The sequence below is a fragment of the Monodelphis domestica genome, chromosome 3 (genome assembly GCF_027887165.1).
Source record: "Monodelphis domestica isolate mMonDom1 chromosome 3, mMonDom1.pri, whole genome shotgun sequence".
Taxonomy (NCBI): Eukaryota; Metazoa; Chordata; class Mammalia; order Didelphimorphia; family Didelphidae; genus Monodelphis; species Monodelphis domestica.
Window position 1 is genome coordinate 385,962,118 of NC_077229.1, and position 24,755 is coordinate 385,986,872.

Below are 24,755 nucleotides of genomic sequence, written 5' to 3' on the forward strand. Positions count from 1 at the left end.
AGAAAAAAGAGGTTTATGTTGAAAATCCGGCATCAAAGTAGCAATTAAGTTTATGCAAAAATGATTACTTGAATTTAGACAGGCTTTTCAAGGCAGAACTGAATGGCAAAATACAAATCAAATACAAATATTTTAAAGAGAAAATGTGGTATGACTTTGGGGTAAACTTCCAGAGTATGAAGCCTAGCACATAGCAGGCACTTAAAAAATGTTTACTTATTGATTAAAACAGGTCAATAAAATTCAAGGAGTCAAAGTCAATATGAGGATAGAACAGAAGGGAAGAGAGATCACTTTAATGTTACATGGTTTGATGAATAAAAACATGAGTTATGACAGAAGAGTGGTTAATAGGGTTTCAGTAAATGGAGAAGTGTGATTCTATCTGATTTGATTGATGAATGAATCAGCATTAAACTATCTAATAACAATATTTTCTGCTGACATGTAATATTAAAATAAATGTGGACAGATGAAAATCATCTTACCCTACACAATCATCTGCATGCCCAGTCCTATAGAAATGGCGGGCACCAAGTTCTTGAAGACGTTTATCAATTATTTTTCCACCATTACAGAAGTAAGTATATTCTGAATCACCCAGACCTAAAGAACCAGAATAAATAATTAGCGTGAAAATTTAAAGAGTTTGCTATCCTCTAAATTTTTATATTTCTACCAAATGTTTAAATATAAAATAATACCTATGCTAATGAATTATTCTCAAATATTGAAAACAAAACAAAAACATTCTATCAGATTTCTTTGTGAGTTGAATATGGTTATGTCTAAACCAGGAAATGATGAAGCAGTTATTTCACTCATGAAGAGCCAAAATTTTAAATAAAAATCTTTTAAAATATATATCCAAAAAATTAAGTTGGATTTCTTAGGCAGAAGTGAGAAGGAAGCACATTTTGGAATACACAAGTATATTCCAAACTTTAAAAAAATTGAAAAAATTTAGGAGACAAAATGGCATATATGGGAAATTGGTAGGCCAGTTTGACTAAAAAAAAGAATTATGTTGAAAAGCGTTAAGACTAAAAATGTGGAAGGGATCCAGACCTTAGAGGATTTTACACACCAGGATGTTGAAGATTTTTTACTAGGGAAATAGAATGATCAGAGTTGTTTTAGGAATATTAATTTGACAGATGATGATCAATGAGTCATAAAGAAGCAGTAACAGTACTTCATAGGGGTCTTAACTAAGGGGTAGAGACTTGAATGGAGAAAAAAAATCAAAGGTGAGAAAAGTTATAGCGAGAATTTACAACTTTGGCAGAGATTTTACAATTGACTGAATTTAGGAGTTGGGAGTGAGAGAAAAGTCAATGATTAATGAAATAGTGCAAAACTAGGTGACTAGAAGAAGAAAAAAGTGATCTCAAGAGAAATGACTAAATTCAAGAATTTTTCAATTCAATTTTTCATTTTAAGTCCATTGGATTTAGCAATGAAGGGATCAAGGACTAGATTTCCTTCACAAATGAAAATTTCCCAGTCCTCACATTTCTTTTGTTTTACAATTTTACTAAACAGCTATAAGAGACATATGGGGGGTGGGAGGGAGACACAAATATTTTCTTAACCCTAGGGCTCCAAGGAAGCAGAGGATGTGAGATGAGAGGGAGAAGAGAAGAAGTACCTTTTACTCACTAATCAGAGTGGATTTTGTCTAGTTAGGGCAGAAAGGGAGAAGAGCTATCTCTTCCTCAGCTTTATCTGAATTCAATTATGATCAAAGCTGGCACTTTTCAAAGAAAGAGCAAAATGGGATAGAACTAAAAACCCTTCCAGATTCTACCAATAGCATCTGATGGGGACAAACTTTCCAATATATATTTAATACTAGGCTACTTGATTCTGTATCTAGAAAATGCAAAACTTGAAATCAGCTTTCAGGGAGATAAAAAAAGCTATAGATAGTTCTTTTTGGTTCAGTCTATTTATTTTCTAAATAATACTTGCATTGAAAAATAATCACTTGCAATCAAGAGAGGGATATTCGTGCTGAAAAAGCAGACAAGAATGCTTAGCGGCACTGCCTCTGGATTTCTGGGCAAGAAGGAAGACTAAAGGGACAGCACATATTTTTATATTTAATCAGAGGCTTAGAATCCAGAAACCAATGACTGGCACATAGTAGACACTTAATTAAGGTTTGTTGATTCTAATTATGCTTATCTTCTTGACACCTGGGATAGTAGGAGACACAAGTGTGATTCTGGAAGGAAAAGAAAAGTCCCTAACTCTAAAATAACTCCTTTACTTGGGGATCTCAGCTGGCTTTGGTCAGATGCTCTTATCTACAATGTGAAAACTAATGGACAAGAGAAAGCCTTCAGTAAAGGCCCAACTCATTCTCAGGAGGCCTATTTTTCAGTCTATTACACAGACCTAGTTAAGTAGACAGGAGTATCTAAGACAAGGAAGTGACTGAACTATGTCTTCTTAAATGCACATAAGCAGCTCACTGGAGCCTGTATCTACATCAATTATGTATACTTTCAAGTGAGTAAGGAAAGTGATAATGCAGAGGAATTATTGTGCAGAAGTAACTGTTTTAGTTCATAAACTCCCAGAAAGGTAACACAGTTATAAAGCTTGATTTGGTCAGTGCTTAGCACATTATCAAGCATGGCTTACTTAGTGCTTTTCAAAGATAACAGGAGCTAGGTTTGAAGCTCTCACTGAAGATTTGAAATCTTAAATTTGGAACCCAGAGAGCTAGAAATCTGTCTTGTGGAAAAAATCTGAAGAAAAGTGCCTGGATTTAGGCAAATTAGCATGAATAAAGTAAAATTTGTCTTTCCTACAAGTTCCTAACTAATATCAACTGCAAGTTTTAAAATGACTAGGATCTGTAAAAGGAAATTTTTTGTTCTCTCTGAGTTTACACTTATGAAAGGGAATCCTTTATTCCCCTATTTTGAATTAACACTTTGGTTAACAAGAACTTAAGTGCCCCTACTTAGTATCAGATTGTGAAGACAGGATTAACTCTCCTTTGTCTACTTTTGAATTGAATCAACAAAAGTTTGAACACCCTACTTAGCACTAGGTGAAGGAGCTCTCCACCTTTTCAACTCAATCAGTCAGGAAATGAGAATTCGCACCTCAATCAGCCAGGAATCCTTGCACTCTTTTAAGGAATTTACCTCTTGAGAAGGTGAGAAGTAGTAGTTCCCATTTGCAGGGGCAAGAAGCCAATGTAAAAGACCCTGAATTTATGGGGCTAGGGAAGTTCACTTCAAGAAAAAGGAAGTCAACTTCAAGAAGGTCTACTCAAAAAAGAAAGTCAGCCTTAGGAATCACCTTCAGCTTGAGTCATCATCTTGACCTGCCTCTTGGAGGGATTAGCATTAAAAAAATGAATAAATAAATAAAGCTAAACAAAAATAAATGAATAAGTGAATAAGTAAATAAAATTTAAAAAACACTTTTAAAGGCATGTAATCCAAGATCTTAAAATTTTTTGACTTTAAGTATAAATTTTAATCTGTACCACATCTCAAAATAAAACTATATAGTATTGCTATCTCCCTTTTAGGAAAACTTTTATTTATGTAAAAAAAAAAACATGTGGTAATGTTTTAGTAATAATTAACACTAAAACACAAGTTCTTTATTACAATTTTATATTAAATATTTTAGAGTACATTAAGCCCATATACTTTCAATTGTTGCTTCAAATGTAAAGAAAACATTAATTTAGCTTAACTAGAAAAATATATTTTCTTTAATTTTTGTGTTCAACCTTTTTAAAACACAGAATTATGGCCTTTGCTTTTACACTTGTCTTGAAGCTAGTGTTAGTACAATAAATCAAGAGGAAATTATTTTCCATTACCCAGTAATCCATACCGCAGGTGAGAAAGGAAATCGGGTGGCAGAGTTTTGTCTTTAATTTTCTTAACAAACTTGACTGCTGTCTCTGGTGGATCTCCAGTACCAGTGGTAGAAACTATGACAACCAATGGATCTGTTTCTGTTTTTAAATCATACTAAAAACACAAAGATATTCTCTTAGTAAAATGTCTTACCTTGTCAGACTTTTTATTTGACATACTTGAAGGTACCAGTCATACCTTCTGTAAAATTGATAATGCATGGGATGATGCTTTATTAAATGAGGGCACTCAGTAACAATTATAAGGTTAATATATTAAATACGTTTTTCCTATTGTTTTATGTTTTAGGGACTTTTCTATGTTACAAGGCTCAAACATTTAAATAATATTTTCAAATGTATTTTCTAATAGCACAACCTTTTTCATAAGATAGAATTCAATTTAAGAATAGATCTATTAAATATATAACAAGTCAAGGTAGGGGCCAGCTAGGTAGTTCAATAGACTGAGAGCCAGGCCTAGGGACTGGAAACCCTCAGTTCAAATCTTACCCCAGACAATGTCTAGCTGTGTCAGCTTTGGCAAGTCACTTGATTATCCCTGATCATTTTTCTGCCCTGAGACCAATACAGTATTGATTATAAGATGGAAAGTAAGCTTTAAAAGAAAAAGTCAAGGGAGGCTAAAAGAATGAATAGACTTTCAGTCAGTTCAGGATCATCATGATTTTCCCAAACTTAATCACAAAAAATAATTCCCTTCTCTGAGTTTCTCAAATACCCTAAGCCAAAAAATATCAATAATACATTTGTTTACATTTCTCATTCATGTACATTTTTTCCCACTAGCAGTGCCACATAAAACTTTCTAGGGGGATTATTCAATCACACCCATGACAACAGGTGGATTGGATTCTCCTAACATTTAGGAAGCACTTACTATGTATAAAGCCAGAAGGCATGGCCCTTGTCCTCATGTAGCTTAGAATGTAGCTGAGGAGACATGACACAAACATAAAACATGCTTATGCAGACTAGAACATGAAGGTCCAAGGAAAGAAAGATCATTTCTAAAGTTAGCAAGACAGATAACAGAAAAGCTCTCAGGATAAGAAGCTGCAATGGGGAAATGGGGAGGGGGAAGGGAAAGACAAGAGTCACTTGCTGAAACATTGCAATAGTCCTTAAAAACACAGAGCATTTCTACCATGTAGTTGGCTTGGGGGATTTCAATCCAGTGCTAATGAAGGCACAAGAAGGCAAGGAAGACTACAAGTTATTTTTGAAATAATTACATTAAAAGAGAGAAAAACTTAAGTAAAAGTTCTAACCAGTTATTGAAGAAACTTGACTATTCAGAAGAACATATCTAAGAGCTATGATAGCCAAATTTTTCCTATTTTAAAGGTTGTTTTTTTTTTAGGTCCATTTTTTTTAAAGGTCCATTTAAAGGTTTTAGGCAAATTACTTTTACTTTCAATTAAACTTAACTTACATAATAGAATAAAGTTTTTAACAGTTAATACCTATACTATGAACAGGAAAATTTAACAAAGCTCAAAATTCAGTATTTACTCACTTTATAAGAGCAGAATCCATTAAGTTTTCATCTGTTAAAAATTCTTAGGAAGCTATATATTATAAAAGGTACAATCCATTGTTTCTAGTTATTTCAAACTGTCTCTAAGAACTCTTTTGTTCATTAATATCATTTTATTTGACATTAAAGAATTTAAGAAATTATAGCTTTTACTCTGTCTACCTACATAGTACATATATAGAATTTTCTTCCTCCAGCAAGTACATTTATTGTTATTGAAACACTTTAATACTTAGTAAAAAAATACTTTCGAAGTTTTTTGAAAAGCAATAAATGGAAATTAATTACCTTCCATTTACATCTGGATGAAAAACAATAAGCAATTTTTTTAAAAGCTAATTATTTTTTTAACAAAGCATATTCATTCTGACAATAATATTCTAAAACTTTTTGGGAATGCAACCTTTTAAAATATCAATTTATGATATAAAAGTCAAGACACATACAGTAGATTGATAAAACACCTTGAGAAAATCAGTATACTTGAGTTTTTCCTTACTCAGATAGTTATTCTCCAATTCAACAGTTACCTGATGATCTCACCTTGTCAGATTCACTTAAACAGTGAAGATCAGCAAAAAATCCATTTGCACCAGCTCTCTCACTTATTTCCTCTGCTATGGCTTTTGCCTGTCCATGCTGCGTAGCATAAAGCAACAAAAACCTCTTCATTGTTTCACAGCACATGTTAACATGTCAACTGTAATGAAGAAAGGAAAAATAAATTAGATTCATTTTTCCCATAAACTAAGAGCAGTTGACAAATGACTTAAAGTCTATGTTTGTCAAGAAGTACAAAAACATTCACATGTAATAAAAAAAATTTAAATTCAAATGGTTTATATTTGCATGGATTTTTGGGGAATCATGAAGTTTTGGCTTAGCAGTTGCCTTCAGAAATCATTCCATCTAATATCTCATTTTATAGAAGAAAAATTAAAACAAAATGAAGTCAAGAGGTTGAAGTTGTAAAGGTTAAATTTAATGGTTGGACTTAAATTATATGAACTATCAAGGTTGCCAAAATTATTATATCTCAAGTTGAAAGTTTGTTTTCCAAAACATAGATGAAATAATAAAGTAGAGATATGTGAATGAGGTTAGAGAAAATACCTATATTAGTCCTCAACCAGGAGGGTCAGTAGTGAATAACCACACTGCCTCCTCCAAGATGGAAGCTAGTCTCTTAAGAAACTAGGAAAGGAACAAGTCCTTTTCACTCACCCAATCAAGTAGCCCAGGAGTCAGAGCCTAAGTTGAAGTCAAGATACCAGCCACAGTCTCCAGAGACGTTCTTTGGATGACTATCTCCAGGTGACTCAACTACTGGAGAATGCTCCAGTATAAGGATTTCGTGGCTTTTATGGTGGTTTCCTGTTACTGTCCTTCATAGGGGCCAATCACAGTTTCCAAATTGGCCAGCATTGCCTAGGGGTAGTGTCTGTGGGATTGACTTGTCACCTCTCAAGGTGTTAACTCTCCTCCTAGGATTCACACATTTCTGAGTTATCACCCAGTTTAGCAAGTGGGTTGCAGACTTCCCCCCACTTAAGGTTAAGTATAGTATCTTCCTTTTGGAGGTATAAACTTCTGTAGTAAGAGTTTGTAGACTTCCCTTACTTTAGGATTAAGTGTGGGTGTATTCCCTTTTGTTGATTAATTCAAAAGTAGACAAAGGAGAGTTAATCCTGCCCTCACAATTTAGTGAGGTACTAAGTAGGGGTATGTAAATTATTGTTAACCAAAGTTTTAACTCCAACTAGGCAAAGAAAATAAAGGATTCCCTTTTCAAAAGTGTAAAACTCAGAATAGACAAAGAGAACCAAAATTTTCCTTTCACAAAGTGACTTTTCCAACACCATAGAAGTAGAAAAGAGAACCCAGTGTTGTTGGGTTTTTTTTTTTACTCCAAATCCAGTACTTTTTCCAAGATTACTACTACATTGCCTCCTATAGAATCTCCTAAAACCTTCCAGGCCCAACAAAAGGATTCTACAGTTTATAGACCAAGATTTTCAAGGACAGAAAGTAGTATACCTAGTCAAAGAAGTATGCATCAAAGAAGTCTTTTTTTTGCCCTAACCTTCCCTTCCCCATCCCCACTAAACTGAAATAATCATTGATTCTATTAAACTTCTAATTAATCTTTAAAAGTTGCCTTCTGATCTTCTCATCCTCCAATTAAAACCATATTCTTTTTTTTTAAACCCTTACCTTCTATCTTATAATCATTACTGTGCATTGGTTCTAAGGCAGAAGAGTGGTAAGGGGTAGGCAAGGGGGATTAAGTGACTTGCCCAGAGTCATACAGCTAGAAAGTGTCTGAGGCCAGATTTGGACCTCTAGGTCTCTAGGCGTGACTCTCAATCCACTGTGACACCCAGCTGCCCTCTAAAACTGCATTCTTAAGCACTAGTATACAAGATAAACTGGTTCTTATTCAATTTTCTGAGCAAAATTTTCTCGATATATTATATATGTATATATAAATAATATATGTTTGTGTTTCATGCTATTTAAAAACCATAAGTCCACAGCATTGTTTGTAAAACTAAAAATGGATTAATACAATTTCTGCAGGAATCTAATTTCCAAACACCATTGTTTCTATGGATAAGCCAATTAACATTTATTGTCTACTATGGTATGGGCCAGGTATTGTGTTAAGTGCTAGGGATACAAAGAGAGGCAAAAGACATTCTCAGCACTCAAAGAACTCAGTTTACTGGAGGGGACAATATAAAAAACAACTGTACAAATAAAATACCGACAGAATAAACTAGAGATAATCAATAAAGGAAAGTAATTCTAATTAACAGGGATCAAGATAGGTCTTCTGCAGAAAGTGTGATTTTAGCTGGGATTCAAAGTCAAGAAATACAGAAAAAGGAGAGGAGGAGGGAGATGAGTCTGGGAGCTATGAGGGACATTCAGTAAAAATTTTAAGAGATAAGGTCTTGTGAAAGCAAGAAGGTCACTGTCACTTGATCAAGTACATGGGAGTAAGTTGTAAGAAGACAGAAATGGAGTAGTAAGGGGGAAGGCAGATTATGAAGAGAGATGAACATCAGAGGATTCCATATTTGATCCTAAAGGTGATGGGAAGCCAGGCCAGTAATGGATAACATATTCGGATAAGGAAGATCACTTTGGCAGCTGAGGGGAGGCTATGGCAGTAGTGCAGATGTGAGGCCATAAGGGCCCTGACGGTAGTGGCACTGTTAAAAGTAAAAAGGAAGAGTATTCAAGAGATGTCACTACAGTAAAACTAACAGGCTTGACAATACATTGGATATCAGGTGATGAGAAAAAAGTAAGGAACTAAGAATGACACCTAGGTTGTAAACCAGGTTAACTGGGAGGATTCCTGGTATCCATAATAGCAACAGCTTAGTGAAGAAAAGGGGAGGGGTTGGGGGAAGGGAAGGAAGATGAGTTCAGTTTGGGACATACTGAGTTCAAGATACCTGTGGAATATTTGGTTTCAGTTGTCTTACAGGCAAGTTGAGATGTGGGACTGGAGGTCAAAAGAAGGTGGGACAAATAGATCTGAGAATATGTGAATAAAGATGATCATTAAGCAAAATAGTATATATAGAGAGAAGAGGTCCCAGGATAAATCCTTTACAAGACAGTTAGCAGGCATGACCCAGATGAAGATCCAGCTTAAGAGGCTAAGGAATGTAGGTAGAAGAACCAGGATATAATGATATTAGGAAACCCTAGAAAGAAGAAAATATCAAGGAGAGGTGATTGGCATCATCAGAGTCTATAGAGGGTTCAAGAAGAATTATAATTAGGAAAAGATCATTAAATCTGGGGAGAGCAGTTCTGTTGAATGATGAAGTCAGAAGCCAGACAGGAATAGAGGAAAGGAAACAGAAGCACCTATTGTCCATGATCTCAAGGAGTTTAGCTCAAGAGAGGAAAGATAAAGCAACTGATAGCAGTGGAGTAGGGAACAAGTGAGAATAGATGGAGAAATGGCTGTGTCTATAGGCAGTAAAAGGGAATCAGTCAGAAGGCAGAGAAAGATTGAAGATAAAGAAGAAAATGACAATGACAGAGAGGACAATATGCTGAAAAAGAAAGGATGACAGAAAGGGATCACTTACACATGAAAGAGTTTGCCTTAGTAAAGAGAGAAGGGTAGAGCAATTCATTATGAGAGAAGGATGAAGAAAAAGACATTCTGAAAAACCCACAAAGATTTCAACTTTGCAACTGTATATTCTTTATTAAGAACTTCTGGAATACCACCTCCACCTCCCTCACACGTTCCCCAAATTAGGAGATGCTGCTCCAGGACTGATTATTCCTCTCGATAGAGATGCTACATCTATTTCCTGGTCTCACACAATATTGTTTATTTTCCCAGTGAAATATTCTTCAAGAGAATCCCATCAATTTGTTACAAGTAAAAAAATATATATTAATTTTCTCAGATTTTGTTCAGAGAATGGTTTTATATATGTATGTATATCTAGTTATCCATACAGATGTATCTCTACATCTATCTGCACCCATATAACCACCAATGTATCTTTCTAAAGAAAGCTTCCATTTATGGGCTTAGATACAAATCCTTACGTGCTGCCTTACTACCAGTGAGACCTTGGTCATATTTGCAGTCTCCGATTCTTCATCTAGAAAAAGGTCTCCCTGATATCTAGGGTTCCTTCCAGCATTAAGTATTTTGAGCCATTGCCTCCTCTTGCTTCCAGGGCTGGGATCACAGTAGGAAAGTTGTGGGAGACAGAGGTGAGAAAGAACAAGAAAGAATAAGGGGAAAATTAAGTAAAACTATGAAAAAAAAAGAAAATAAAGACGAAATATGAAGGGTTGGGTAAGATGAGGAGATTAAAAAAAAGTAAAGATATAAAAGTCAAAGTTCAGGGACACTGCAGTAGCCAAACTTGAAGTGGAGAGCACAGATGCGACACGGAAAACTACGTTTCCCACAAGGCCATGAGAGTCCCACAATGCCCCTGGATTACCCATTTCCAAAAGGGATCCTAGGGGTAGCAATGCCCTCCTTCCACATTGAGAATTTGGCTTGGGCTACTGGGGCATCTCTAGGGGACCAGATACTTGCCAGCCCAGCCTCCCAAACGACTACAGTAAGTATTGGTGCCCTCGCGTCTGCCGTAGCTATAGGGCCGGGGCCGGGCTGGAGCGCTCAGGCAGCAATGGGGTATACAGCACATGTCCGTTGAACCACCAGGAGGTCACGGGAATGGCCACTTTATAAAGTAGGTCTAATTCGCTCTTGACCCCTTCGGCCACAGCTCTGATCATCCTCTCCCCCACGTTTCCCCTTCAGGGAAAAAATTACCAGGTGTCCCAGGGCATCGACCTCACCTGGCTCCAGATTCCTTCCGTGCCTAGATTGCTGGAGCTAAGGAGGATGCTGGTAACTTTTGCCTTTGGAGACTCGATTTGGCGAGACTGAAGGGCCGTGTTTTAAGGGTAAATGACGGATGCACTATGGGACTTATAGACATTCTCATAGCCTTATGGGAAATGTAGTTTCAACCCTGCACACGTGCCAATCTCTAGACCACTGAAGCAAGGCTGGTCGGTACTCTGGGGAGGGGCCTGGCGGAAGTGGAATCATGGGGAGAGTGCGCGTGCGTGGGACTCTGCCATGCGCATGTGTACGTGGTTGCCTTCATTCTTTGATGCAGGTATGGATTTGGTGTCACATGTTTAACCTTATTGACTTTTTAAACCTCAGGAGACGGACTGACGTGGTGATGGAGGATGTTCTGCATAGGGACCCAGTAGGTCCTACCTGGAAGGAACCCTAAACTACTCAGCCATTCCTCCTTCCAACTAGGAAAGGCGTTTTTGCCCCTTCCTCCCGGCTCCCCCTGCCTCTATGGCCCGTTTTGGGCCATTCCATTTTGTCTTTTTGCTTACTCCTTCCACCCCCCCCCCCTTAATTTTCCTTTTCTTTCCCTCTTCCCATTTATCTCTACAGTCTGAATTAGATTAGTGCTAATGCTTCTTCACCAGTGGAAGAACACTTGAGCTGTTTATACATTCCTCGTGTTTTATATTTTACATTGATTTATCCAAAATTGGTTCACTTTACAGCCTATGAGAAGCTGGGGTGGAATTAATTCGTTTTCTTAGACAAACTGTACCTTTAATGTAGTGAATAGAGAGGTGGGCTAGGAATCGGGGAGACACGTTCAAATTATACCATTTGGTCAAAAAATATTAACCCAACTGACTAGGGAGGTTCTGGACTAGACAGTGGGAGTACAATGAATGAAATAATGCTTATTTCTCGCCACAATAGTTATGTGACCATGGACAAGCATTTTAGCTTCAGTTTTCTCAAGTAGTATTACTTGTTGATCTGGAGAAGGTAAACTGAGGGGGAACTTTTACTTCTTGAGATAGAGAGGACAAACTGAGGAAACTTTTACTGTTTGAGACTGGAGAGGACAAGCTGAGAGAAAAGTATTACTTCTTGAATTAGAGAGGATGAACTGAGGGGAACCTGTTTCTTCACCAATGGCTGTCGTTCTCTGGCTTTGACTACAGAGAGGATTGCTGCAGGAACCTAAAACTGCTGAGGGAATCTGAGGCTGCTTAATGGTAACGGAGGACAGAGAAATGCTACTGGGGGATATTACCACACACAGGGACACTGGTACACAAGGGACTACTCTGGGGGATCTGCCTGTGATCCCTAACAATGGCTGATCTATTTCCTAATCTCCTTCCTCTCTCACTCCCTCCTTCCTCCCTGCTCCAACTGCCACCCTTCTCCCAATTTTCCCTCCCCCTGAGTGAATTATAAAATATTCCAAGTTTCTTTCTCAGGTAAGGGGTTTATAACAGGGATAACAGGATGGGAAACTGAGGTAAGGGGGATGCAGAAGTCCCTAGTCTGAGGTAAAATTGAGAAAATAGTCCAGTCACAAACTGTGCGGATTAGACAGGGAGATGGAGGACAATGACTTTTCAAGATCTTCTTCTTCAGTTAGATTTCTCCTTCTTATCAATTTCAGCTCTCCAAAGTCATAGAACTTCAAGTAACCAAATCAGCTTCACAAAAGTCTCTCAGCCAGCTTCAAACTCCAGAAAGCAAATGTGTGTCCCCCAGTCAGAGACCCAGAGACCCAAAAAGCCTCTCTGGTCAACTCCAACTGCTCAGAGCCAGAGAGACAAAGTCCAAAAGCCAAGTTTCTCCTCCCAGAGTGTCCAGCCAAAGCCTCCAGGGAAAAAGTAACTTCAGTCCCTCCACAGAGACACCAAAAGCCCCCTCCCCCAGCTTCAATTGTCACCAACCCGGGGACATTCCGCTGGAATCCTGGCTTGACAGACATCTAGAGCTAGATGCATTTTGGTCCATAAGTCCTACAAAATTTTCTCTCATATTTCTACCACACTGTCTGATTGTGAAGCTTTTGCCTCAGGGCTATGTGCAGTAATGAACTGGCTTTGGAGACTAATATATATATATATACATAAATTAAAATAGTTTTATTAATATTATAGGATTTGTAAAAGGTATAAGGATATAAAAAGAAGGATTTTCTATCACTAAGGGCATTTCTATCTAATACAACCTACCATCTGACACAGGAAGGCAACACCAGTCCTGGAAACTCAGGTTACACTGATCTCCATATCCTAACTAAATGCAAATTCTTCTAATTAAATAACCTATAACTAATATCTTTATAAAAAAATATATATGTATATATATCTTCTTTAAATTAGGTGTTAGCCGGCCAGAATTTCCCTGAGGCTTGGCCTAAGGCCTACCCATAATCTGGGTTGTCAGAGGAAAAGATTTTTTTTTTTCTGTTATGTTTAACACTGATCATGAAGTCATTCCTCTATCCAAAAGCTGTCACTCCATGTTTTTCCAAAGGTTTTAGAGAAAAACTCAGAGGGGATTTGGAACAGCTCTGTCTTGGACCAAGTTTAGTCCCAAGACTACAGAGAAACTGCTCAGAATTTTCAGAGCTCAGTGGCAGTTAAAAAAACAAAAACAAAAAACCCACCTGAGGACTGCAGCAGGATCTCATTCTGATCTGGCATGAGACCTTAACAGAATTGTATCTTCTGCCACTCAGTTTATCAGAACTTATTACTTAATAATAATATTCCTAATAAAATAAAATGTGTAATATATTACTTTATGTGTATTTACATGTAGATATACTACCTATATCTACATATATGTGTTGTATATGCCACACCAGGTTGTCTTGAGGATCAAATGAGTTATGCTTGCAAGTGCTTTGTAAGAGTTAAAGTTCTATTAAGTCCATACTCTTAATATTTCATTTAGGCTGTATATTCAATTTTATTATGGCATAATTTCCCTTCTTAAAGAATCCTTATCATAAATATTGTACCATTTGTTTTGTGGTTATGTGGATGTTAATGTGAAAATAAAAGCAAGGTTTTTATAATGTGGCTTAATTTTCTTTTTTTTTTTCTAGGTTATGCTCAAGATGAGCAACTGATCCCATTCCCATCATTCCATATGGCCTTGATCACTTTACCCAAGTCCCATTTTTATTTATCCAGCCTTCCAACTTGCAGAATTTTGACTTGTCTGAGAAAATATTTGAGCCCTGATAACAAGAAAGGCAGGAAAATCATGTGTCAGGGATATTTTCCCCTGCAACAAAAGCAATTCAGAATCTACTTTCAGCATGCATACCATAAAAAACATCACTCAGAAAAAGGGAATAAACCTCACCCAATTGGACCTGTGCTTTTTCAAACAGCAACATGGGAAAGGTTTGAAAAAAGTGATGGTCTTGTGGATGATCAGAGAATTTATAAGAAGCTAAATAGTTTTACTTCATCTGAACAGGTGTTAAAATTTGTAAGCACACTGGAAACCTTGTCAGATACTATGGCAGCAACAGCTTTGTATCGGGTCTCTGAAATGGAACAGGATGAAGGTGGTCAAAAAGTTCCAAAAACAATCTTGGAGAATGAAATCTTCAGAGCATTATGCTTTCAGTTTGAATATGAATCCACAAATCTTTCAGACACTGGTCTGGTGACTGCTTTAAAAGCTTTGACAGGATTGCATGTGGATCCCCAGAGTAATTTACTAGTAAATCTGATGATGGAGTGCCAAAATCGACTTCTACAAGGTCACATGTCAGTTCACAATCTTTGTGTTCTTGGAGAAAGTATGATTAAACTCCAGAGCCCAAACTGCGCAGTACTAAAAGAGATAATACTTCAACTTCAAAGTCAAAAGTTGCAGGAATGTGAACCTGAGGATATAGTAGCAATTTATATGTTACTTCAAGCTGCTTTGGGAGAAGTGGTTCAGTACCAGGATTTTTTGGATCACTTAAACCACCTCTCTATTTCTTTAGTTTATAAATTCAATCCTAAATTCACAAGCCAAGTACTGAATGCCTTGGTGGTTCTTAACCAAACTCAAGCTTTTCCTTTGGTTGTAAAGCTTTGTATACATTCAGTAAGATTTGTCCCTCATTTTACCAGTGAAGAGCTAAGAAAAGTCTTAGAGGCTTTCATACACTTTGGTTACACTGATAAATTTTTCACAGAAGCCTTGGAACAGCATGTTTCCACAAGTTGTCTCACTATGCACCCTGAATGTGTCACTCAAGTCATGCAGTACTGCAGTAAAAAAATGATTCTTTCAAAACCTATCTTTGATGCAGTGGCAGAAAGTTTTGTTTACCAAGCTGAAATATTCTCCCCTGTCCAGATTTCTCAGTTGATTGTACCATTTGGGAAACTCAATTACCAGCCCCTAAATGCTCCACTTTTTTTTAGGAAGCTTGAAAATACAGTAAGAACTCAATTTAATTATTTTCCTCCTCAAGTCCTGTTGAATCTTCTCCATTCTTGCACCCTCATTGGACGCCACCCAGTCAATCATGTGGCAAAGTTATTTAGACCATATTTTCTTCAGAAATTACAAGGTAAGCTGTTTATAGATAATTTTTTCATCATGGAAAATCTATGTTTGCTTTTGGTGCAGAAAGGTATAGTTCAAAAACATTTTGATTTGAGCAAAGATTTTGATTTCCGGAGTTGATGGCACTTCAGATTCCATATGCATATTGCATTTTTCTATTGAGCCTTATTATTTGAGACATTTAGACTTTACTTTCATGGGATGATAGGTTTAGAGCTGAAAAGGACCTTAAAGGCCAGGGTTTTTTTGTTTTTGTTTTTGTTTTTTTTTGGTTGGTTTTTTTTTGACCTTTAAAAAGAAAGGTACTTTATTTAGTTGTTTGGCCTAATTTCCATCCCAAGTTGATGAGAATCCTTTCCAGCTACACTCCCCCGCCCACCCCCTGGCTTCTGGAATAAGGCACAAAACTCATAGCCTCTTGCTGTCCCTGACCTCATCCCATAAGCACCCAGTGACTTCCCCAGTACTGCTCAGTCCCTGAGAGTTTTCATTTTACAGAAGAGATGACTGAGCCCAAAAAGGTGTAATGATTTGCCATAGGTCACATAAGTAGTAAATGGCAGAGTCAACAAGTCAGTCAACTAATATTTATTAAGGATTTGATATGTGCCAAACACTGTACTAAGCACTGGGGTTACAAAGAAAGCCCCCAAAATGGATCTTATCCTCAAAGAGCTCTAAGAGGAGAAACAGCAAACAATGAAATGTATATAGAAGATATACAGTGCAAATGGAAAGTAATCTTAGGACACTAGGGTGGTAAAGAGGAGAACCAGGAAAGGCTTTCTGCACCTCAGATATGAACTAGTCTTAAATGAATTAAGGTGTCTGAGGTGAGGAAGGAGAACATCCTAGCCACAGGGAGAAAGAGCAAAAAGGCATTGACCGAAAATGGAATAGCTTATTACAAGGAACAGCACAAAAATATTCCCACATTCTAAATAAAATATAGAATGCCTATAATATTCCCAAGAAAAGTAATAACCACAGTAACAAATTTTTAAACTGTTGGATGAAGGAACAAGTTTTTCCTCTATAGATTTTATCATTTTACTTATGAGATGACTTCAGCAAACATTAAATGTTGGCTACAGTACAAGAGACTGTGCTAGGCACCAGGGATTCAAAGATTTTAAAATAACAAAGGTTTTAAAAGATTTCTGTTCTAATTTGGGTAAAGGAAGAAAGTTGTATGAAAGTGCCTAGTTAAGTATGTTATAAAATAGGGAGTAGCAGATGCAAAGAAAAGGTAAAGATCAAATGCCCAAAGCAATTGAGGTGGGATATACACAACAGGTGGGATCAGGGAAAAATTATGGAGGAGGGAGCCTCTGAGCTAAAAACCTTCAAGGAAAAATTATTTTGAAAAGTATGGATGAAAAAGGGAAGATTTTTGTAACAGAGAATGGCCTTCAAGAGTGCACAGATGTAAGTGATAGTGTATCAGGTTCAGGAAATAGCTCTTGAATCTGATTGGGCTGTAGTATTTTCTGGATTAAGGTGAACAATGTGAAATTAGTCTGGAAAGGTAACTTGAAGCCAGATAGGAAGATCTTAAATGGCAGGCTAAGTGAATTTTGCTTTGTCCTCTTTGTGATAAGGTAACCACGACATCTTTTTAATCAGGGGCAAAGTGAGTAATGCCTTTAGACCTACATACTACTATTATGTGGAAAACAACAAGGTACCATGTGAGTGGCAGCATGGTGTAGTGGAAAGAGTACTTACCCCAGAGTCAACAGAGATCCAGATCAGATTTCTGCTTTCAAGTTCACTAACTCCATAACCTTTGGGCAAGTCATTAACTGCTTGGAGAGTCAGTTTCCTCATCTGTAAAACAGGTATAACAGTACTTTTGTAATATATACTCACAGTTGCTTGAGGAAAGTGCTTTTCAAACTTTAAATAACTATATAGATATGAGTTGTGATTACAGGCATTTTCTTTTTGTGAAGTTGTGCAAATAGTACTCGGTAGTACAATTTTGAAAGTAATAAAAATTATCCATAGTAACATTAATTCTTTCATGACTTATTCAGAATAGATTTAAAGTTGGAAACTTATTGCTTTGAAATAACTGGATTGAAAGGACAGGATACATTCAGATGTTAGGCAATTCTCTGTTTAACCTCTTAAAATACACTAGTCATATATTATAATAAGTGATTGTATATTCCTTCATCACTCTCCATTTCTTAGTTTTGTCTGCATTGGAACTCTCAAAAATAACTTTGCTTTTTGATGATTTTCATTTCAGCTCAGAAATCAGGTTTAAATAGATCAATTCTGGCCCAGCTGACCCAGCTTTATTTAGCAACGGTTTTGGAGTGTCCCTTCTATAAGGTAGGAAATTTCACTTTTTCCCTTGGCAACCCATGCCAGTGTTTTAGTATTTTGTTTTCCTAGTGATTAAATTCTGCTCTTTTTTTTTTAATGTCTCCTGCAAAGTCTTTTTTGCTTTAAGTTCATTTCCATTTGCTTATTTGTATGTAGAAAAAGAGAAAAAGCTTAATATTTTCCTCATGAAAACCTTCGGTTACATTATTTGAAATCAGTAATTACTACTCCTAAGCCCTGTTCTTTTCTGAGCTAAACAGCCCTTTTTCTTTCACCGTATCTTTCAAAATTTCTTAGCTTAGTATTTCTCAATAAGCATAGAGATGACCAGTGGGTATTTTATGATTCTTTTATGTAACTCTTCTGACTAGTGCTGAATTCCTGGTATTTATTTGATATGTTACAAACTGTGTATTATATATATATATATATATAAACAAACATATCTACAATACTTCTGAATAAATATAGTTGTTAGTTTTCATAGACATATTTCAGACTGGCCTCTTTTTTATTTAGGAAGGTAACATAGATCCTGAGATGAGCAAAGAAGAAATGGTTAAAGAACCATTTCCTTTGAAAAAACAGCTCACAGAGCTGCCTAGGAAATGCTTAAATGTAGTAGCTTTTTAACACCAAAGCCTTTTTCATGAAAGCTCCCAAAGCTTTAAACTATTGCTTCTATTTTTACCTAGATCTCTTCTTTTTGCCTTCTTAACATGGCTGAAAGCTTTGGGGATCAGATGTGACTTTAGTTATTCACACCGACTTGAGGAAATATTAAGAGTTGTTTCTCTCACCCAATACAATGGAATGGATGTACCTATAAAAAGTGGCCATAAACTAGTGAAATTTATTTTTTTTGGCAAACTAGTGTTGACACTTTGGGAGACTTCTATACTTATCCAGCATTGTTTCTATTTTTAAAATTTTTGAGTCTTCAGTATTCTATAAGACAAAAGAAAATTAGTGCTATTAATTTGTAGTCATGCTAAAGTGAAATTTAATATTTAGACTCAGGCAGTACAAAAATAGAAATGAGAGTGTCTTCAAGGAGCTTGCATTCATTTGGGGATAAGCTTTACATCAAATTTAATGTTCCTCAACTATTACAATTGAATGAATATTTGTTAGGAACAATTGTGGTACTGTTTTTGGTAAGGCATTTCTGCAAGTGAGTATGATGCAGTCTAGAAAGTTCACTTCAGTTTTCAAAGGCAGCACACTATTCAAGTTCTTCCCTAATTTAAAAACTTTTTTTATATATTTCATTTGTTTTGTGTGTGTTTATAATTTATAGGGTCCTAAGCTGCTCCCCCAGTATCAAGTGAAATCATTTCTCATTCCCCATAATCTCCTGGAGACCCCTATGGATCTTCTACTTTATAAAACTATTAGAGTTGGACTAATTGACCTTTTAGGAGCAAGAATATATTTTGGTTCAAGAGTCTCAACTTCCTGTTGTTACACAGTAGGTAAGCTAAAAATCTGTTTATTAACCTGATATTCCAATATTCCTATTTTTTAAATAAAGACCATTTCTAGGACTATAATAAATTCAAACTCTCCTCAAGGAACTTATATTAGAGTGGTGAAAAATAAGCATTAAAATTTTAACCAAGAAAGGTTCTAAGAAAAGGAAAAGAAAAAATCAAGCTCAGGAAAAATGCTGTTATTCTGAGGGGCTCTTCTCTTAAAGCTCATCTTAGCCTACAGAAAGTAGTTTGTTTTACACTGTGAAATGGAATAGCAACGTGTATTACGCTATAAGGAGAGGGAATGTAGAAATCTTCAGTGTTGCCATGAAGTCAGAGGATCTCTGGTCAAGAAGAGAATTAAATCTACAAGTATAGTCCACAAAATGTGAGGGTATTATACGTAACATAAAAGGCTGCTTCTGCTTGTAGTTGACAGCATAAATGGGAGACTGAATGGTGTATTTTATAGTCACATTAGATTTGGGTGGCAGTATATTAATAACAATATTGGGACAACATTATTTGAAGTTTACCTATTGTCATAGCTCCCAAAAAGATTTAAAACTGGAAGTGGTCTTAGAAGTCATTGAACCCTACATCTCTTATTTACTAAAAGTTATGCTACAGTATAACTTTAGGAGCTTGTAAACATACTATGGGATGTGCCAGTCATAAGAAGTAGGCTACTCTGGTTTCTGTACATTTCTGTTGAATTATTTTTAAAATATTCATCCAAAATCTGAGGCTTTAGCATAGTGGATGGAGAGCTGGCCTTAGAATCAGGTAGATGATTAAACTGAAATATGTATTACTGGTTTCAGATTGCCACTCTACATTAATAGAATTGAGAGAATTTCTACCCTTGGATTTCTTTACACCAATGAATTTAAAGGTCAACACCACTCCCCTGCCTCCCCCACCTCTATTCCCTCATTGGACTTATTTGAATGTATCCTATTAAATTTGTAATGGGGGGATAAAATAAATTGTAGTTTAGATTTCACCAAAGTCCCCCACACCTACGATTCATACAACTTGCTTTAGTGTTGCTAAGACTCCTTAAACTAGAACAGATAACTTACCTACTAAAGCATTTTAATGTTTGCAAGAGTGTGAATGATTTGGCTAGGACCCAACAGCTAAGAAGTATCTGAGTTGGAATTCAAATCCAGTTTTTTCAACTCTAGCACTCCATTCACCATGACAAGCTTTCTCTTTGACTTCCAGAGAACCAGTTACGGTTTTAAAAAATGGACTTTCAGTAAAAAAGCACATTTCATTTCAAGAATATTGATACCCTTTTGTTAAATAGTAACCGAAGCTGGATTTTTTTTTCTTATACAGCCTATATAATTTTTGTAGAGTTGAATTATATGATCAATGTTATATTTAAACTTTAGTATTCATTGTTATGGTCTTAGCTTTTAAAACCTTTGGTAAATACAGTTTGGAAGCCTGCAAAAGCACAAATAAAAGATTATTTGTCATGCTACTCTATATATGAAGATGTTTTCCTTTTTCTTTCCCTAGATATTGAGATTAAACTAGATGAAGAAGGATTTGTATTACCATTTACAAGCTATGAAGATGCATTTAAAAGGTACAGAAGAGAATTATGTTGTTTACATTATCAGAATTAAAAAAGCCAAGTGCCCAAATATCTTTTTTCTTTTAGATTCTAATGCTAGTAGAATTGATGTCTTGAGCTTTATGTGAAATTTCCAGAAAATTGCTTAGCTCCCTATCATTATTTTCTTTCTCACTAGATGTTGGAGAATCTTTGTGGTAAATGGAATGTCAGAGGTCATATCTAGCCCAGCCCCTTCATTTTGTAGATATAGAAATAAAAGTTTGAAAGCTTAATTTACAGAAGGTCACAAAGCCTATTAATGATGAGCTAGAACCATAAGCCAAAACTCTTTACACTTCTTTCTTTTTTCTTCATACTTATTTAATAATTACCATATTTGAACCATCACAGTTAGGAAAAGTTACTACACATACAAAATATTGCTGAAAATCATCAATCATTAAATGTTAACAAAGCTGTGGAAAATTAAAGACAAAAATGGAACAGGCACTATCTTCAAGAAAATTGTATTCTGAGATCATAATTATGTGTTTTCAAAATACTGTTATTATAGTAACATTTAAATTCAAATATAAACTAGCAATTTAGTATGCTTAAATATCAAAGACTGATGACTTTCTGCTAAAAAGTTGGAAGATAACTAGGTTGCCCAGTAGATAGAGCACCAGGCCCAGAGTCTGGAAGAACTGAATTCAAAATTGGCCTCAGATACTTGGTAACTATGTGACCCTGGGCAAGTTGCTTTACCTCTATTTGCCTCAGTTTTAGCAGCTATAAATGAGGATAATAATAGCACCTACTTTCCAGGATGGTTCTAAGGAGCACATGAGATATATAAAGTGCTGAGTACTTTTGGTGGCATAAAATCTCACATAGCTTTTGATCTAATATTTCACCTCAGTTCTAAAATTACATACTTATTTAATTATAAGTAGAAATTTATAGTACTATAGAAATCAGCTGGCATATTAAAAAGATAATGGTCTTATTTGATTTATAGATTAGCACTTTGCATTGATGATCCAAAGAGATTTTGTTTGAATAGCCACAATTTATTAGGAAAAGAAGTTATTAAACAAAGACATCTACGATTACTTGGTTATGAAGTTATACAGGTATGATTTAACATTTTGCTGTTTTCATGTTCTTTCTCAACTTAAGATTATATTATTGACATATTAAATGGAATTCCCAAGTGGCTCAAGAAAGTCACTTCAAATAGTGAGACATTCAACTAGCATAAGTAATCAGTTTTAGTTAAATATAATTTTATTTGTGAGCAATGTACAAATTGAATTTTTGTTAAATTATGTTTTTCCCTTAAGTAATTTTATGGACATAATTTCCATTTCTGAATTACTTTTACTTGTGAAAAATTTGTTGATATAATATTTTATCTTTTCAACTGCATTTAAGTGTTGTAGTAGGAAATGAACCCTATATATAAACCTCGTATGATGTGAATAATCATCCCCAATTCATCATTTTCTTAAATGTTAGAATTTCCACATATAGTAGAGTTAATAATAGTATTCTCTATACTAGCATCTTATTCTACTTCAGATTTCAACTACAGAGTTTTTGAACACTATACAATACCATTTTTTTCCTGCAAATCCTTCTGAAATTAATTGGAACAAAGTAAAATGAGACTCATTAAAGCTATTAAACCTTACCCCCACTTAATATGCATGGCCATACTTATTTTTTCCAATATATTTTATTGTAAGAACAAGCCAATGATATCCTGAATGTCTAGTATATGGTCATTGTGAGAGTCAATCTATGGGGACTGAAATTTACACCAGGAGGTTTCTATAACATTTATAGAGCCTCCGAACTAGTTTTTCTACATCTCTTCATTCTAGTATGTCCTTGGTTCTTTAGGCAGCCACACCAGAATCTTCTTCATAAAATACTGCTCCATCATATAATGATTACTCATTGCCTATGGAAGAATAATAACGCCCATAATAAATCACATTTATATAGTGTGAAGTACTTTGCAAAAGATAACCAGATTGCTCAACAGGAAGCTCCACAGTCAGACCTTGACCTGACTTTTGGGTTCTACGCAGCACTACTGCTTTTTCCTTAACATCTCTTCCATTTTGACTTTACTTACTGTTCTCCCTAACAGTGGGCTGTCTTGAACTTCCAGGCTGCCTATGCCTAGAGTTTTCTCCTTACTCAACTACTTCATAGGACCCTAGCTTCTTTCAGAGGACAACTCAAGCCACTTCCTTTAAAAGACTTTTCTTGATCTCCAGGTGTTAGTGCTCTCCCCATCCCAAAATTACTTTTAATTATCTCCCAATAGTGAGTGAGTAAGTGTGTGTGTGTGTGTGTGTGTGTGTGTGTGTGTGTGTGTGTCTGTCCTTCCTCTGAGTCCATAAGGACTGTGTTTTTATGCTCAGCCTCAAATACATACTGACTGTGTGACCCCAGGCAAATAACTTACTTTTCTGTGCTCTGACTATTCTTTAAGACAATAAATTGCTGACCTCCATTGCTAGAGGGGCATTTCTTTATACTGATGGAACCAAACTACCGGCTCAGACCCTGTCCATATCTCAATCCCTATGACTTTGTCCTCTACAACAGAAAATAAATGCCTTGAGAAAAAGGAAGGTTGCTTTTTGTCTTTACATCCCAGATTTCCAGCAAATAGTAGTTGCTTTAAAAATGCAAATATTAGTTGTTGGCTAATGTCTAAAAGCATTGTTATTTGAATTCTGTCATTACATTCTTCAAATGGAATAATTTTTTTGACAAATATTTATTTTTCTAACAGATTCCATTTCATGAAGTTGACACTCTCCAGTCAAGATCCAAACTAGTGAATTATTTAAAGAAAAAATTATTCCCTCACAGCTATGAATAAAAGTAATAATGGCAAGATTGGAATATTGACTTTGTACTTGAAGTTATAAAAGAGTTTGCATTCTGGTGGTTAGCTGGTATGAACAAAAACTCCCTAATAATTTGTGAAATTTTGTGAGTCAGTTTATTCAAGTTTTATATTTATCAAAAGTTCACTAGCTCCTAAGGGTTCAGGACTTTTCTTTGTTGCCACAGTGTGGCTTGATAATCAATTTAGAATATTCTTTCTAATGCAAGCAGTGAGATCATGGATGTTCATTTTTTTGTACCATATTGGCTTAATTTTTAGAATAAAATAAAGATGTATAATTAAAATTGTGATCTGATTTTGTTTTTGCGGTAGGAGTACTAGGTTTCCTGATACTTAGATGGGACTAATTTTTCCTTAAAAGACAAGGAGTCTGTCTCTGAGGCCTAGAGTTATTTAAATGGTTTGCCAGTTGTTTGGGGCATAAAAGAGCTAGTCCACCAGGGGTTGATGCCTCTCCTATTTGATGGAAGTTCCTCTGCAGTGTATGACAACACAGCCTTTTGCCTGGAAGCAGTTCTTATAGAGAAAAGAGGATTATGTATGCTTGAACCAGTACTTTATCCTTGCTGAGTAGCCATTCTATGCTATGATCTAGAATAAGTCTATGGTATTTCTTCTGATAGGAGAGAATATTTAATCATCTTTAAGTCTTTAGGTTTTTTCATTTTCCACTCACTAATATACTGATCCAGGATGAGAACTGAAAAAAAACATCAGATTTGGCAATTGAGGGACTGTAACTTTACAGTGACAGTTGAGTGATGAGGTTAGAAGTCAAAGTACAAAAGGCTAAGATATAAGGAAGAGGAAAGAAAGGGTAGGCATTGGTAATTCTTTCAAGGGAAGAGATTTAAGATGATAGTTTGAGGACATGGTACCGTTTAGTAAAGGGTTGTTTTAGAATGAGAGAGGGAGCATTTTTTTGGAAACTGTAGGTAATAAATAGCTGATGTTAGATTTAAATGAAAAACTCCAGGGACTTTTTTCCATAGAGTTTATTAATAATCACTTGAAATAGAGAAAGCAGATAGGCATA

At 35.7% G+C, this 24,755-nt stretch overlaps 2 protein-coding genes across 5 annotated transcripts in view; one reads left to right on the top strand and one right to left on the bottom strand.

Moving 5' to 3' along the window:
- The window catches only part of MTRR (5-methyltetrahydrofolate-homocysteine methyltransferase reductase), a 41,756-nt gene extending 30,824 nt beyond the window's left edge, over positions 1–10,932 (bottom strand). Inside the window, exons 1-4 of one of the 3 annotated variants that reach the window (XM_001363740.4) lie at positions 10,818–10,932; positions 6,000–6,156; positions 3,857–4,010; positions 489–606 (exon numbers count right to left, since the gene is read on the bottom strand). In XM_001363740.4, coding sequence (XP_001363777.3) covers positions 489–606; positions 3,857–4,010; positions 6,000–6,143 — 416 coding nt within the window. In that variant the 5' untranslated portion in view covers positions 6,144–6,156; positions 10,818–10,932. Of the gene's footprint in view, positions 1–488; positions 607–3,856; positions 4,011–5,999; positions 6,162–10,812 lie in introns of all 3 variants that reach the window. The other 2 variants (XM_007486803.3, XM_007486806.3) reach the window with 2 other exon arrangements.
- A 91-nt stretch (positions 10,933–11,023) lies between these two features.
- Positions 11,024–24,003, top strand: FASTKD3 (FAST kinase domains 3). Of its 2 annotated transcripts, none has more exons than XM_007486808.3 (7): positions 11,024–11,143; positions 13,928–15,403; positions 17,657–17,742; positions 19,037–19,211; positions 20,745–20,814; positions 21,806–21,920; positions 23,600–24,003. In XM_007486808.3, the coding sequence occupies exons 1-7, from the start codon at positions 11,104–11,106 to the stop codon at positions 23,687–23,689; spliced, it is 2,052 nt and encodes a 683-aa protein (XP_007486870.2). In that variant the 5' UTR covers positions 11,024–11,103; the 3' UTR covers positions 23,690–24,003. The 2 variants fall into 2 exon arrangements, with proteins under 2 accessions (XP_007486870.2, XP_056680292.1); XM_056824314.1 differs by lacking the exon at positions 11,024–11,143 and adding an exon at positions 11,423–12,293.
- Positions 24,004–24,755: the final 752 nt, after the last annotated feature.

Coding starts and splice junctions, on each gene's coding strand:
- FASTKD3 (XM_007486808.3), top strand. CDS start 11,104: ATGCGCATGTGTACGTGGTTGCCTTCATTCTTTGATGCAG. Junction 19,212..20,744: donor TTCCTGTTGTTACACAGTAG/GTAAGCTAAAAA, acceptor TTCTTTCCCTAG/ATATTGAGATTAAACTAGAT. Junction 20,815..21,805: donor TATGAAGATGCATTTAAAAG/GTACAGAAGAGA, acceptor TTTGATTTATAG/ATTAGCACTTTGCATTGATG.